This window comes from Tenrec ecaudatus, chromosome 2 (assembly GCF_050624435.1).
Source record: "Tenrec ecaudatus isolate mTenEca1 chromosome 2, mTenEca1.hap1, whole genome shotgun sequence".
NCBI lineage: Eukaryota > Metazoa > Chordata > Mammalia > Afrosoricida > Tenrecidae > Tenrec > Tenrec ecaudatus.
Window position 1 is genome coordinate 213,350,513 of NC_134531.1, and position 16,665 is coordinate 213,367,177.

The 16,665-nt window shown below is 44.0% G+C and overlaps 1 protein-coding gene across 1 annotated transcript in view; it reads left to right on the forward strand.

Annotated features, from left to right (window-relative positions):
• The first annotated feature begins 11,889 nt into the window (after positions 1 to 11,889).
• The window catches only part of DSCAM (DS cell adhesion molecule), a 646,922-nt gene continuing 642,146 nt past the window's right edge, over positions 11,890 to 16,665 (forward strand). The window contains exon 1 of the mRNA XM_075542914.1: positions 11,890 to 12,103. Within this exon, the coding sequence (XP_075399029.1) occupies positions 11,890 to 12,103 (214 nt within the window). The remainder of the gene's footprint in view (positions 12,104 to 16,665) is intronic.

A 16,665-nucleotide genomic window follows, 5' to 3' on the forward strand; every position in this document is an offset into this window, starting at 1 on the left:
TGATGGAGGGGGGAGCGGGGAGGGAGGGGGAAAAAAAGAGGACCTGATGCAATGGGCTTAAGTGGAGAGCAAATGCTTTGAGAATGATTGGGGCAGGGAATGTGCAGATGTGCTTTATACAATTGATGTCTGTATATGTATGGGTTGTGATAAGAGTTGTATGAGCCTCTAATAAAATGTAAAAAAAGAAGAAAAAAGAAAAGAGGAGAACCTCAGGGTTTTAAGTGAATCTTCCGCTTGAAGCTCACCATATCTCTCCCAGGTGGACATACCCACACCCCCAGGTATACATGCATGCATACATGACTCCCTGCAGCGTGTGATGGGGTCGAGTCAGCAAAAGTGTCTTGGAGGAATTCTACTCTAATTCCATGGGGCATCAGGTAGAAATTCAATGGAGCAGAAGGACAATGTGGGGTCAAGAACGGGAAGGCCTGTGTATTGGCAGAGCCATAGATTATCACCAGTCACTATCATCTCTAAGTGTCCCAAATGGTTTACACACTTAGCTGCTACCTGACAGGATGGACATTCAAGCCTACCCAGAAGCATCTTGGAAGAAAGACCTGGATCCTGCTTCTGAAAAATTAACCCTTGAAAACCCTGGGAGCATGTTTCCACTTTGACATCCATGGGGTTGCCAGCGTTGGAGTCAACTCCATAGCAACTGGAACAGGAAACCAAGACACTGTGAAAGAATCCCCACAAATTCCCCAGGGAAAGGGAGCAGCAAGATGCCTGCCATTGGTGAAAGGAGGTGAGATGCACACAGAAGGGATCAATCCTCTTGTTCTTTGTAGAACGTTGCTGCCACAATGGCTTTTCTGACTCACCTATCTGCCTGGCAAAGCAGGGACCATGCAGATGGCTGTGAGCATCCATTTGCGGCACTTACTGCACGAGGGCGTGTGGCCCCGGACACCACAGTGCGGTGGTACGAGCACTATCTGTGGAGTAAGGTGGCCGGGAGTCAAGACTGGTACTACTCTGTAAGCGCCATGGATTTCACGCAACTTATCTAACCTCTCAGCCTCTGTTTTCTTGGCTTAAAAACTGGAACAATTCTGTTGGGAACAGAAGCAGTGTTAAATGCAATGCCTGATTCTCAGAAAGGCAATTTCCCCTCTCACCATCATCCACAACCTTTATTAGTGGTTAACCTGAAACAGGTGTGTTAGACCAGGTTGACTAGAGAAACAAATTCATTGACACTCATGTGTTTAAGAGAGAGATTTATATCAAAGACAAAATGTATATTAAGAAAACATCCCAGCCCAGTCCGGATCAAGTCATGAAGTCTGATATTAGCCCATATGTCTGGTATTAGTCTGCAAATTCCTCTTCAGACTCATGCAACACATGCAATAATGCTGAGTGCAGGAAGATCACAGGCCAGTGGGTGGGAAGTCTTGTGGATCCAGTGGTAATGGAAGCATCTCCAGGGCTCTGGTTCCCAGCGGTGTGGCTCCATGTGGCTTCTCATCAGGAATGTCTAGAAGAGAAAGAGAGTGTATGGTCTTCCTCTCAGGACAAAAAGACAAAGTTCCCAGAGTCTTCCTGATAGGTGTTACTTTGTGACCTGATTGACAGGCTAGACTCTACCCCTACATTCTATTTATCCAGTTGACATGAAATTATGTAACTGCCACACTAGGGAAAGGAGGGAATGGAGAGTTATTGTTTAGTGGGCATGGAGTTTCTTTGTAAAGTGATGGAAAAGTTTAGAAATAAATTTCGATCATGGTTAAAACATTTTTTAACAATGTGTTTGTTGTTGCTGTAACGTACATTTTTACAGGCACAATTCATTGGCATGAATTATCTTCTTCAAGTTATACAAATATTATCGCTCTCTTTCTGAGCGGATCCTCCCCCACTAGTGTAAACTCACTGCCCTCTGAGGTTTCTATTTAACCTTAAGAGCTTCTCTTATTGATCCTATATCCATAGTTCTTTTCAGGAGCATAAGCTTCAAGGCAAATGCTCTTCACTAATTAAGTTAAAATGTTTACAGAACACTTCAGGATATATTTTTGGTTCACGTTTAAAGTTTAGCTCAGAACAATCGTTTCAAGGGTTCATCCCGCCACAATGGCAACATAAGGCTGGATTCCATGAAACTTAAAATTCTATTATTACACGTAACTCTTCCTTTTGTTCTGGATTTTTCCTATAGATTCTTTGATCACAATCTTCCAGATAGGTAGCTGTGATCCGTCTTGTTCTGGTCTCATGGCAAAGGTATCCATGGCAGTTGGTCTTCGTGGACTAGCTCAGCAGGTGTATTCTGGTTTGTGTATAATACCTGGCTAGTTGGGGGTAGACTGTATCCCATAAAGATTCCATAAGATATCCCTCAAGTTGAGGAGGAATCTAAAGTAGAGTTGGCCATCAGGAGTCATGATGTTGGAAGAATTAGGAGCCCTGAAGAATCTTGATCATGGGGTTTGGAGGTAAACTAAACTGACATGCACAGGAGTGCAGGGAGTTGAAATCAATTCAATGGCAGTGGATGGTAGACGAGGGAAAGACCTCAGATTAAGACATGTTTAACTAAAAACCAAACCTGCTGCTTTAGAGTTAATTATGATTCCTCGTGATCCTGTTAGATTGCATAGAGCTGTTCCTGATGGGTTTCCAAAATAGTACATTTTAACAGGTAAAGACAGCATCTCATCTTTCCCTGAAAGAATGTCCAGTGGGTTTGAATGATGATGTTGCAGTCAGTAACCCGATAAGCAGCCTACAGTATCACCAGGACTCCTACATGCTCTATTTTATGTCCTTGTTGCATGCCCTTGGTTTGGTTCTCAGTCATAGCAATCTTATATACAACAGAATGAAACACAGTTCAGTCCTGTAACACTTTCACATCTGTTGTTGTTTTTGAGCCTTTTGTTTAAGCCACAACGTCGCTCCACCTAGACGTCGGTCCACCTCATTGAGGGTTTGCTCTGTGGCACTGACTCTCTCTCTTCATGAAAAAATGTGATGTTCATTTCCAGGCAGTGGCCTCTCCTGCTGACATCTTCAAAATACGTGAGATGAAGGCTTACCCTCCTCTTTTCTAAGGAGCTTTCTGGCTATACTTCTTCCAAGACAGATTTGTTTGTCCTTCTGGAAGTGCATGGAACTTCCAATATTATTTTCCAACACCAAAATTCAAGTGCACCATTTCTTCTGTGGTTCTCCTTATTCGTTGTCCAACTTTTACATGAGTCAGGCATACTTCAGACCTCAAGTGACGTCTTGGCTCTTTAAGATGTTGAGGAAGTTTTGTGCAACTGATTTTCCTGATGCGATCTGTCATTTGATTTCTTGATTGCTACTTCCATGAGTATTTATTGGAGATACAAAAAAAGAAGAAGAAATTCTTGACAACTTCGCTCTCTTTTCCATTCATCATGATGTTGTCTATAGCTCTGGCTGTGAGGATTTGCAAAGTCTTTGACTTTCATCAGCATGTCCTTCAAGTCCCCTTCACTGTCGGCCAGCAAGGTTGTGTCATTTGTATATGGAAGGTTTGATTAAGCCTTCCTCCCCAAGTCTTCCTCAAATCAAGTACACTAGGCTTAGGCTCTAATGCAACTTACATTTTTATTTCCTTACAGTTCTGCAGTTCAGAAATCTGCAAATGAATCTTATTGGGCTGACATAAAGGTGTGGACAGGGCTGGTCCCTTCTGAAAGCTCGAGAAGGAGAACCTGCTCCTTGCTTTTATCAGCAGTAAAAGGCTGCCGGCGTATCTTCTCTAGTACCCCCTTTCTGGCAACGGTATCGCCCTGATTGCTCATTTGATCCTTTCATCTCTTCTATGCCTGCCTGGCTTGCTTCTCTCGTCAGGAGGCTTATGATTCCATTGAGCCCACCTGGAAAATACAGGATGAGCTTCCAATCTCAAGAGCCTTAATTTTTTTAAAATTTTATAAATCATTGTATTGGGGACTCTTACAGCTTTTATAACAACCTATACATCAATTGTATCGAGCACATATGTTGCCATCATTTTCTAAACTTTTTTTTTTCCTACTTGAGCCCTTGGTATTAGCTCCTTTTTTCCCTTCCCTCCTCCATCCTCTCATCCTTGTGACCCCTTGATAAATTATAAATCATTATTACGTTCATATCTTGCACTATCCCCTGTCTCCCCTCACCCATGTTTCTGTTGTTCATCCTCCTGGGGAGGGGTTCTAAATTGATCATTGTGATTGCCCCCTTCCCACCCCCCCAGCTATCCCCCTACCTTCATGGTATCACTACTACCATTATTATTCTTGAGGGGTTTATCTGTCCTGGATTCTCTGTGTCAAGAGCTCTTATCTGTACCAGTGTACATGCTCCAGTCTAGCCAGATTTGGAAGGTAGAACTGAGGTCATGATAATGAGGATGAAGAGGAGGAAACATTTAGGAACTAGAGAAATGTTTTGTGCTTTGTAGGTGTTATAATTCACCCTGGCTGGCTCATCCCTTCCTTGTGACACTCATGTGAGGGGATGTCCATTTGGCTACAGATGGGCCTTGGGTCTCCACTCAAAACCCCTCGTTCACATCAATATGATTGTTTGTTTTGGGTCTTCTGATGCCTGATACCTGATCCTGTTGACACCTCAGGATCACACAGGCTGGTGTGCTTCTGCCATGTGGTCTTTGCTGCTTCCCAGCTAGATAACCACTTGTTTAACTTTGAACCTTTAAGTCCCCAGATGCTGTATCTTCTAATAGCCGGGCAACATCAGCTTCTTTCACCACTATTGCTTATGCACCCAAATTTATCTTCAGTGATGATGCTGGGAGGGTGAGCATCACAGAAAGCCACGTTATTAAAATAAAGTGTACTTGCATTGTGGGAGGATGTGAGTAGAGGCTCAATGTCCATCTGTTACCATGATACTTAACATATAATTATATGCCCATATACCTATAACCCTATTATTATATATTAATATATTTACACATAGCCATGCCTATATTTATATCTTTATAAATATCTTTTTCCTCCTAGTTCTTTCCTCGATTTCTTTTTACATTCCTTCTATCTCACTATTATGTTTGACCTTCATTCGTCTCTCAGGAATTCCTCTTGGCTACACTGCACTTGCTCAAATCCCACCAGGTGTTCTACACTCTCCTTTTTGAGTTGGCTGCCCTATGAATCCCTGGGTTGGGTCTGACTCCTGCCAGGGTGCCTGGGCCTTGCCCCGGGAATTAATGTGGTTAGTGGCTTTCCCCCTATGCCCCTAGTGCTTCTTAAGCACATCCCAGTGGACTCATGTTGTCCTTGTCCTTTTGTGCTGGGCTTACTTCACCTATCATGATTTCCTCCAACTCTTCCCATGTGACGGTGTGCTTCAAGTGTTAATCGCTGTTTTTTAGGGATGCATTGTACTCCATCATAGGTATGTACCAGAGTTTTTAAAGTCCCGTTTGCCACATTTAGGAACATTCACAAGCTGTAGGGATTAGAATGTGCACATCCTTCAGGAACAGCATTTTCCTGCTTATCACAGATGAGTAGGATTTTATTTTAGTTAAAGAAGATCTCTAGATTTGGAGATCCACCCGAGCAGCACACAGTGCATCTGGAAAGCAGTGGAGAGAGAGGCTGTGTCCTGGGGTTAGAAAATAAGGGTGGAGGCAGAGTGAGACCACTGCAAATACGGGCCTGATTCAGAAATTGAGTCCTTGGTTGGTGCAAATGGTTGAAACATGTGCTGGTTGCTGATGGAAAGGCCGGAGTCTACCCAGGGGTACCTCCAAAGAAAGCCCTGCCAATCCACTGTTGAAAAATCAGCCATTGCAAAGCCCATTGAGCTCAGTCTTACTTTGTCACAAAAGGTATTGGTATGAGTCAAAGTCAAACAGACAGATAAATAAGGAAAAAATCCAAGACTGGTTGCAATGCTAGGCTAAGGTTAGACTGAGGAGTTACTGGATAGTTTTGAAGAGCTCTATTACTTACTCCTATATAGAAACTCAACTCATTGACTTGAGTCAGCACACAATGACGATCTCTCCAGATGCTGTGCGTCAGATAAGCAATAGGGGCAGCTTCTGTTGGAAGGCTAGACAGTCTTGCATGTCGAGGATGGCCAGGCCGGCTGGGGCTCCCACATGTCCCCCAGAGACTAGCCAGGTTTGTCCATATAGTGTGGGTTGTAGGGCTCAGCGGTAAGAGGATAAATCTAGTGCACAGGAAGCTTTCAACCATCCTCTTGCACACTGGCCAGTAGCCCACTTACCACGTCACATGTTCAGACTCAAGGATGTCCTCTTGACAGGAGGAGTTACAAAGCCACACAGCAGAGGGCATGCATCAAAGAATAAGGGGATGTCACTGTTCTATGACAATAATTTACCATAGAATTAAGTGACATCATCTCTTGTATTTGTAGCAGATTAAAAAATACAGATTTTATCTTGGCAACTTCCCATTACAGCCTGCGCTGTAAAATATTGTAGTGATTAATTACATAAGCTTAGGAGTGACGTAACCTGGGTTACAGTTTCAGTTTCAAGACATGACCCATATGAATTTGTCCTTTGGACACCATTTCTTCATGTAAATAATGAGAATTAGGATACCTTTCTCTCAGGGTCAAGGGAAGGGGACAGGGTTGGTTCACTAGTAGAATTCTTGCCTTCCATTTGAAAGTCCCATATTTGATTCATGGTCAAGGCACCTCATGCTCAGCTACCACCCCTCTGGATACATTTCAGCAGAGTTCTCAGACTACGATGGGCCGGGAAGACGCCATTGAAAACCCTTTTGGTCACATAGGTGTAATCTGCAGCCACTCACAGGGATGGCACATGACTGGGTGCCATATGGTTCTGTTATTCATGGGTCACACTGTGATATGAGGACCAATTGGATGGCAGCAAGCAACAACTGGGTTGTGGGTAGGAAGGATTAAATGAATGACAATGTAAAAGCGTGTAGCCATGTGTAGGCATTGTTATTGTTAGGCGCCATTGAGTTGGCTCCAACCAATAGCACAACAGACTGCAGCTTCTTCACACTTGTTCTGTGCCTGAGCCCAGGGATGCAGGCACTGTGACAGTTGAAGGCCTTCCTTTTTTTTGCTGTCGTTCCACTTGACCAAGCATGATGTCCTTCTCCAGGGTCTGGTCTCTCCTGACAACATGTCCAAAGTATTTAAGATGGAGTCTTGCCATCCTTGCCTCTATGGAGCACTCTGACCTCACTTCTTCCAATATAGATCACTTTGTCTTTTAACAGTCTTTGGTACTTCCAATATTCTTCTCCAGCACCACCATTCAAATGCATCGATTCTATGGTCTTCTTTACTCAGTATCCAACTTTCACATGCATATGATGCATGGAGAATACCAGGGCTTGCGACAGGCACACCGTAGTCCGCAAAGTAACATAGTCTATATCCTAACATGGTCTTGTGCATTAGATTTACCCAACGCAATGCATCTCTTGATGTCTTGACTGTTGCTTCCGTGAGCATTGGTTGCAGAGCCAATCAAGACAACATTCTTGACAGCTGTTTCTCCAGTTAGCATGGTGCTTCCTATTAATCTAGTAGTGAGGATTTGGGTCTTCCTTACACTGAGATGTAATCCACACTGAAAGCTACAATCCTTGATATCATTAGCAAGCGCTTCAGGTCCTCAGTTTCTGCGAGCAAGGTGGTGTCATCTGCACACCTCGGGTTGTTATACGCATTCCTTCAATCTTAACGGCACACTCTTCTTCATAGAATCCAAATTCTCTGATGATTTTCTCAGACTATCGATTGAACAAGTCTGGTGAAAGGATACAATCCTGATGCATACCTTTCCTGATTCTGAACGACACAGGATTCCTTTGTTCTGTTCACACAACTGCCTCTTGACCCACGCACACGGTCCAAATGAAGTGTTCTGCAGTCACATTCTTCTCAAAATTATTTACAGTTTCTAATGGTCCACACAGAGGAGTGCCTTTGCATAACCAATGAAACACAAGTAAGCATCTTTCAGGTACTCTCTGCTTTGAACCAAGATCCATCTGACATCAGCAATGATATCCTTTGTTCCACGTCCTCTTTTGAATCTGGCCTGAACTTCTGACAGTTCCCTGTCAATGTCCTGCTGCTGCTCAGGCACGTAGCATAGAGCAATTTCTAAAAATGCGTCTGTTTTAAGTAGTACCTTATTTTCCTCTTGCAACTCCCGTCGCTGCTAGTGTGTGCAGGTGCAGGTGCTGGTGGTGGTGGTGGGTGGGGGGGGTTGTGTGGCATGGCATGCGTGGGGATGGTGAGGATGTTGCCAGCATCTCCTGCACAACAGTCTGGCCATGGGGAGCCAAGTGTGCAAGCTCAGCTGGGTTCTCCGCTTTGTGCTTTCCTTCTGCCATGTCTCCCTGGTGACTTCCTAGAATTGGAGAGGGTATTGCTTCCCATTGGACTCCCTTCAGCTTATCTGCCATCGCATGCTACCACCACCATTAAAACCAGACGGTCTCTTAATAACTCAGGTGGCATTTTCACCACATCTTATTCATGTTAAATTCCCCCTTTATCATCTTTATTTCTCTTCCATGTTGCAGAAACTGTGCCCTGAGGTCCTCTGGTCTCTCAATACCATGCTTTCATTAAGATTCCAGTTCCAGCTCCTAAAAGCTTTGCCTTTAATTTAAAAGGAAGGTGTGGGGAGCTATCTTTTTTCTTTTCCTTCTCTATCACCCCATCACGCCCGACTTACAAACTTTCTGTGGTCTCAAGAAATAGGGTTGTAAACTCAGAGCTTAACGTGGCCCTGTCTTCTAGGTTGCATCTGCCCTCCCCATACACGAGCTGCCCTCCGCAAGGCAGCCATAGGGTAATTAGGCGGGGAAATGAGTGGTTTCATAGACGATAACCTTAGTGCCAGGCAGATTATCTCAGTCCTTACCATTTGGGGCAGCTGACTGGACATGCAGTTTCTAGCAGGGCTCTCAGTGGCGGAAAGGAAGTACCTGGGAATGCACTCCTGGATCAGCCCTCACCCAATGACTGTCAGGAGTTGGAGGCATCCACAGGTGCTTCGGTCCCCTCCCCTGTCAGGAGGGTGAGGCGTGTGTTTCTAGTCTGGCTCCTGAATCCCCTCCGTGGATTATGCCAAAGCTGCCCATCGTGGTCACTGGATTGATAGCTTACTTTTCATCGGTAGTCCATATCAGTCTTCCCTTCCCGCTGCTTCCTCTTCCCTGGATGATGTTTCCTGAAATCACAACCCCAAATTAAACTTCACTTGATCCTTAGACTGTGTGGTCCACTTGTCCAGAGGTTTGGGGTTTCTGGTCGCTCAAGTGATGCGAGCAGCCATCTAGAAGCAGGCCTGCCCAGCCGAACCCCACCCTGTCCACGGGGCCGTTGTACTTTCAGCCGGAACACTCACTGTCTCCTGGGAGGGATGTGAAGTAGACAGGCTTATTATGCCACAGGCATGGAGGGGCTTCAAAGAGCTCATGGAAAATGGAATTCAAAGGCGATGGGATTTTTTTCTATGTCTCCTCATATTGCTGACCAAACCAGCCTTCTACTCAAGAGAATTGGAAGCAGAAACACAAATGGAAAACTGTACAGAATGTTCATTATGTCCCTTTTCATAACCACCAGAAGGGGAAACAGCCAAAATGACCATCAACAGATGGATGAAGAAACAAAATACTGTATTTACCCACATGCAAAACTACGTTGTTTTAATATTATTCTGTACTGTCCAGTCAGCTCGACTCATGGAGATCCCATGCACACACCAGAGGAACCCTCCCCGAGGCTGCTCCGTCCTCGCCATTGTTGCGACGTTTGACCTGCCATTGGTGTCCCTCTGTCTCGTGAAGGCAGTTCCTCCGTTTGCTGGACTACTACTGAGCTATCAGAAGCAATGGAGTCCTGCTACATCGCACAGCATGAATGAGTGAAAGATGCGAATACAGTGTGGTCTGTATGTACATGAAAGGCACACGCATACAGAAAGCAGAGCTGACCCCAGGGAAGAAGTGGGATGAAGGGGTCACTGAATGAATATCCATGCAGCAGAATCGTTGAGAAAACGCTGGTGACAAGGGTTGCACATAATCTGAAGAACAACGTCAGTGTCCCTGGATAATGCATGTAAACATTGTCGAATAGGCAAATGTTTTGTTCTGTGCAATTAAAAATTATTGCTCTTATCATACTCATTTTGAGTGATCGACTGCATTGAAGAAGTAGTGTAGAATGGAGTTTATTAGCTACCCATTTCCCGCAACCTCCACTCTCATATCCCGAATAAACCATAATCCAGTTACTGCCTTTATATATTTAACCTATCCTGAATTTCATATACCAACCAACAAACAAAAGATACACAAAACAAAAACTACAACAATAACAAAGCAAATCAGAGAAAAACCTCAATCAGAAAGAAATTAGAAAATGTTAAAACTAAAACAAATTTGAAATTGGTGTTCCATTTTAACCTAACTGCATCTACCATCATCTACTTACCAACGCACCCTGCATGGTAGCAAGGCATTCGCATCCCCCGTCTATGGTCACAGGGTGTTCATGGGAGGCTTGAGCTTGAGCTCAATCAAAGAGCTCAGAATTCTCTAGGGAAGGGCTAGGGAGGTGGAAGTGTGTAGAAATATGTCAAGAAACAGTAGCTTCACGTTTTGATATTTTCGTGTGATAGAGATGTCTAGTATTTTGTAGCAATAATTTTTTATTTTCCTTCATATTTGAAAATAAAAATTTGAAATAAAGAGGTTAAGTAGCAAGGTTGAGGTCCTTTTGCTAGCATTCTGCAGACCCATGTGGGTGGATGGAGGATCAGTTTTACTCCAATTGCAGTTGAGATTCTTGTGTGTTTTAATTCACTCTACAAAGAGCCCCCCCCCCACCTTTTAATTTATTTTTTTAACTTTTTGACTCTGCCAATTGTCCTTTCTGTGCATATTATATATATGTCCCTATTAGATTGATAGATAGCATTTTCATACCATAGGCAAGGGTGTTAGAGAGGACATTTAAGCAGGCTGCATTCATTGGAACGTTATTTAAAAGCAATTACTCCCATTAGTTTGAAGTGCTGCCTCAGGCTACTCTGATCGTAATGTGCACCTAACAATGCAGTTAGTTTGTAAGTGAATTAGTCCATGTCTTGACCAGTGCTTTTAGTTAACATTCAGTATCTCACAGATATAAAGACAGCTTTATGCAAGAGAGATTCATAAAGTTGGTGGAAACATTCCAGTATCTTTTCATTCCATTTTCCCATAAGTTTGTCTTTTGGAAGATCGGGTGTTTTATCTTTGGGGAATTTATAATCACCCCACTATACCATACTGCATGTTATTTTCTTTATCATGTTGCCTCCTGAACGACGACTCCTGGTTTTGTAGTTCCAGAATCCTTATTAAACCATTTCCATTCTACTTGTAAATCCTTCCTAGCTGGTTTAGTGTCCGTGTTCATGGAAATAAATCCAGGGAAGGCGAGACTGTAGCCTCAGAACATACTGTGGCCCACTACCCAGTATGGCTGCCTGTGGTGGTGGAAATGCTTCACTGGGCTATGCAAGAAGAAGGTTAGCTACTAGCCACATGTAACCACTGCCATTTGGAATTTGACTAAAGTGGCTAAGGAATGGAATGACTCATTAGAACACATTGCTTTTAGATAAATAGCAGGTGGCTGGCGGGCGAAAGGTAATAAAGGACAATAGTCAAATTATAGAAGGTTTTGTGTAGTCAGTCAGCCCTCATGTAGTCCAAAGGCATGTTGTCGTATTGTTACTAAGGAGTAAGAATCCGTAGTGAGATTTTTTCCATGGAATGAATGCACTTTCTGGGATGTAGCAGTCATGGTCACTAGATTAAATGGATTCTAGATCGCTTCCAAACATCTACCATGGGCTTCCAGAAGAATAAGCAAATCTGTAGTGGAAATGTGATGAGGCTCCGGCTCACCAACTGTGAACACATTTTCAGACGAGACCAGTTGCTGGAGAAGGACAGCATGGTTCATAGATATGCAGTCAGTGAAAAGAAGAAGCCCTTCATTGAGGTCGATTACTGCAGTGACTGCAGCAAGGGACTCCAGCACAGCAATGATTGTGAGGATGGTAGGACCTCATGCGAATACGTGCATGCCACCAGAGCACAGCAACAATCACATTGTCCAATAACGGAGCATGATGGGTCTGTAGTAGCGTCATTTTATGAAGGAGACTCTGACTCCATTGTTGACCACTTCCTGGAAGCCACTGACCATCTGTCAGTGATGGCTTGTGAATTGCTATGATTCTGGTCAGAATTCAGGAAGACTTCCTCTCTGATGGTGCAGTAGGAAAGAGATCTGTTCCCACACGTATCCAACGAAAATCCTAAAACTGACAACAATCTGATCCCTCAGTAATCTCGGGGATGGTGTAGGACGGGAAGGCACTTTGTTCTGTTGTGCATGGCATCTACTGGACAGCAGCTGGCATTTCTGGGGATAATTTCTAGGGCTACAGCAGTAAACAAAACAGAGTCAGTACTTGTTCATAAAGATTACTTTCTTGAGCATAGTTGAACATACTTTTTCTGTAGAGTCAGGCAATAAATAGTTTAGGCACAGAAGACCATGTGTACCCTTTATCATAGCAACTCGACTTCATAGATTTTAGTAGAAAAACAATGATCAAAAATACATAAACAAGTGGATTTGTCTGTGTTCCAGTGGGTTTTTATTTACAAAAACAAGTAGTGGGGGCAGATTTGGTCCCGGGGCTGTGGTTACCTGAATCTGTCTCTGGATATATAAACATAAAGTAGGTAGGAGGTCTGAAATTATATTCATTTTGTAGAGCATCCCTAACAAACACTATAAGCTGGATGATGTGTGGGAAGAGAAGTTTACTCAGTTTTAGAGGCTAGGAATTGGACCATGTTCATGCTTTCTGATGGTGCTGAGGAAGAATTTACTCTAGGCCTCCCTCCTAGTTTCTGGTGGCAGCAAACGATTCTTAAAGTTTCATGACTTGTAGATGACTCCAATCCCTTCCTCCACCTTCTCATGACGGTCTGCTCTCTGGGCGTCTCTACTGCTCTTGGATGCGGTCGCCACTTCTACTGGATTGGGACCCACACTGTTCTAGGATGACCTCATTTGAGTAGAATTGACTGCAGAGCACCTAACAACAGGCACATTCTTCGTAGATGCAGATTAGCTCATCGTTCTCCTTGAAAGCAGCTGGTGTGTCCAAACTTTAGGTTAGCAGCTAAGCACTTTAACCCCCATTATTCCTTTATTTTACTTACACACACACACACACACACACACACTAGCTACATGGTTTATTTATTATTTTTATTTAAAAATCATTTTATTGGGGCCTTGTACAACTCTTATCACAATCCATACATCCATCCATTGTGTCAAGCACATTTATACATTTGTTGTCCTCATCATGCTCAGAACATTTGCTTTCTACTTGAGCCCTTGGCATCAGCTCATCATGTTTTCCCCTCCCTCCCCTCCACCCCTTGCCTCATAAACCCTTGATAATTTATAAATTATTATTATTTTTCATGTCTTACACTGTCTGACGTCTCCCTTCACCCACTTTTCTGTTGTCCATTCCCCAGCGAGGAGATTATATGTAGATCCTTTTGTAATTGGTTCCCCCTTTCCACCCCACTCTCCCTCTATCCTCCCGGTATGGCCACTCTCACCACTGGTCCTGAAGGGATCATCCGCCCTGGATTCCCTGTGTTTCCAGTTCCTATCTGTACCAGTGCCCATCCTCTGGTCTAGCCAGTAGAATTGGTATCATGATAGTGGGTTGGGGGGTGGGGGACGAGGAAGCATTTAGGGACTAGAGGAAAGTTGTATGTGTCGTTGTTGCTACACTGCCCACTGACTGGCTTTTCTCCTCCCTGCAACCCTTCTGTAAGGGGATGTCCAGTTGCCTTCAGATGGGCTTTGGCTTCCCAATCTGCACTCCCCCTCATTTATCATGATCAAAAGATATAGCATCTGGGATCTTAAAGGCTTGAAGGTAAACACGAGGCTGTGCATTTTTATGAGAACCGAAAGCCTCCTCTTTCTCTCACAGAGCAGCTGCTGGGTTCAAACAACCGACCCTGCAGTTAGCAGACTTATGTGTAGCTCACTATATCACTTCATGATAGCGCTAGGGAAGAAAATCACTGTTTAATTAATTAGGAACATGGGTGAATGTTTGTATGGGAAGGGGGAGTGAGCTTCCAAAGCCTCTAACAAGACTAGATCCCTCCTTTCGCATGCCCAGCTCCTCCTCTACTGTGCGGCAGCTCAGCCCTTTCTCAAGGTGGTGCCGCCGAGCTCCTCTTGGAGCTCGGTATAGCGGGACTCCTGTAGGCACAGCGTCCTTCCACCCATGTTTCCCCAGCAGAAGATGCATCACCCAGGCTAATGCTCAGTGTTTGAATGTGAAAGTGACCTGTGGCCCCACTGATCATTGACACGTTCCTTGACGACCCAGATGCTTTGAAGCAATAGGTGAGAAAATAACGGGCGCTGTTGGAGAATAGTGTTCCAAAACTTGATATGAATGCAAATGCCAAAGGAAGCCCTGGGATTAGAGCTCAAGCTAGAAAGGAAGCCAAGATAAAAGAAGAGAGTCCAAGGGTTGGAAAGGGAAGAAAACAATTATAAAATGAAAACCCAAAAAGGGAAAATTTAGGTTCTTAGGTTGTGTCTGGGCTTCGGGAGTTTAATTCTTACTATTGGCTATATCCCACCCAAAAGACACAAGTTCTGAAAAAGAAAAGCACTTGGATTCTTTTATAAGGAGCTCTGGTGCACTGTAAGAGTAAGTGTGGAGCCGCTAATGACAAGATCAGAAGTTCAAAACTACCAGGTACTCCAAAGGAGAAAGACGAGACGCTGCTGAAAAATCCTATTCAGGGTTGCTATGAGCTGGAATCGACTCAATGGCATTGGGTGGGTTTCCTATACGAATTATATTGTGTCTCCCAAACTGGAGTGTTAAACACTGACCCTCAAAATCTGTGCGTTTGCACTGGTTTAGAATTCGGCTTTGAAAATGCTGCGAGTTGAGTTAACATGAGTTCATCCTAGAGTAAGGTGGGTCCTAAGCCAGTAGAAATGTGATCTTAACAAAAGGAGTGGAGACACAGAGAGCAGGTCATCCTGTGAAGGTGGAGGAAGAGATTGGCATCATCTCTAAGCCCCAAAATGCCTACCGTTACTTGCTGTTACCAGAAGCTAATAGAGAGGCCTGGACACATTTTGTGTGACCCATCATGTCACCAGAGTTCAGAATAATTCCTCTAGACATTGTCAAATGCTCATTGTTACTGATTTGACTGCCTCCTAGCCACGGTATAGGACAGAGGAGGCTGCTATACATTTAGATAGAAACAGACCGCTGTGCCTTTCTCTGCAGAATGGCGGGTGCATTCAGCTAGCCCACCCTTTGATTAGCAGCTGAGCACTTCATCGCTGCACTACCAGGCCTTCACAATTAGGTCTTTCAGAAAGGAAGAGTGCACCCTGCCGGGGGAATTGAAACTGCACAATTGGCTGCAGGCCACCTCCTCCCCGGTGCTCCCAGGAATCCTGACAGAATACATTGGTTGTTGCTTACACCCCTCCACCCATTCGCCATGCCCCTTGTTACAGGGAGCGTAATCTACGGATTGGGGGGAGGGCCGCAGCTCCTTGCCATCTATGTTCCCCAGAATGCCTGGCACGGTCTTTGGTCAACACAGGCCTCTCTTGTTTTTTCTGAAAGGTATTTATTTTAAAGAAAGTTTCGACTTTCCTTCATCTACTGACAGCCTCCACATTTACTCAATGGATTTTATTAATGTTTATTAATATGGATATTTAGTTGTCCCTGTAATCACTCTGGATCATTTTATATATTCATCTGACTTGATAAACTCATGATCTTACTCAACACCAGGAGTGGGGACACTCTTATAACAGAAGACAAAATATTGAGTGATGCTCCCAGCCCTGGTGCTGGCGCTGCGCCCGGTACTAGCAGCACAGAGCATCATTAAACCGGGATGATGATCACAGATACTGCCCTCTTCACATTCGAGTCCTCTTAACAAGTAGTTTCCTTTCCCCCTTGTCCTTTTTCTGCTTTTATCTTGGATTTGAGCTATAAGCATTAATTTATATTATACATATCATATAATTAATTAGAACTAATTTAGAGATATTAGAATGAGTTAATTAGAACTAGTTTAGAAATTAAAGCTAACAGGTTTTATAAAACACATTCATCTCAAAGGGCCTCAATAAGTGTATGAACTATTTTATGAATTGGAGTTAATGTACACTTAATCACGGGCCCCTTTCTGACAACATTCATCCAGAAGTCCAGATCCTGGATGCTTCCTCCCCCCAACTACCATGATCCGAATTCTACCTTGTAGGACTGGATAGGGCAGAGGTTGTACACTGGTGCATATGGGGGCTGGGGGCACAGGGAATCCAGAGTGGACGATACCTTCAGGATCAGGGGTGTGAGGGATGATGCTGGGAGAGTGGGTTGGAAATGGGGAACTGACTACAAGGATCCACATGTGACCTCCTCACTGGGAGAGGGACGGCAGAGAAGAGGGGGAAGGGAGACTCCGGATAGGGCAAGATATGACAAAATAACGATGTATAAATTACCAA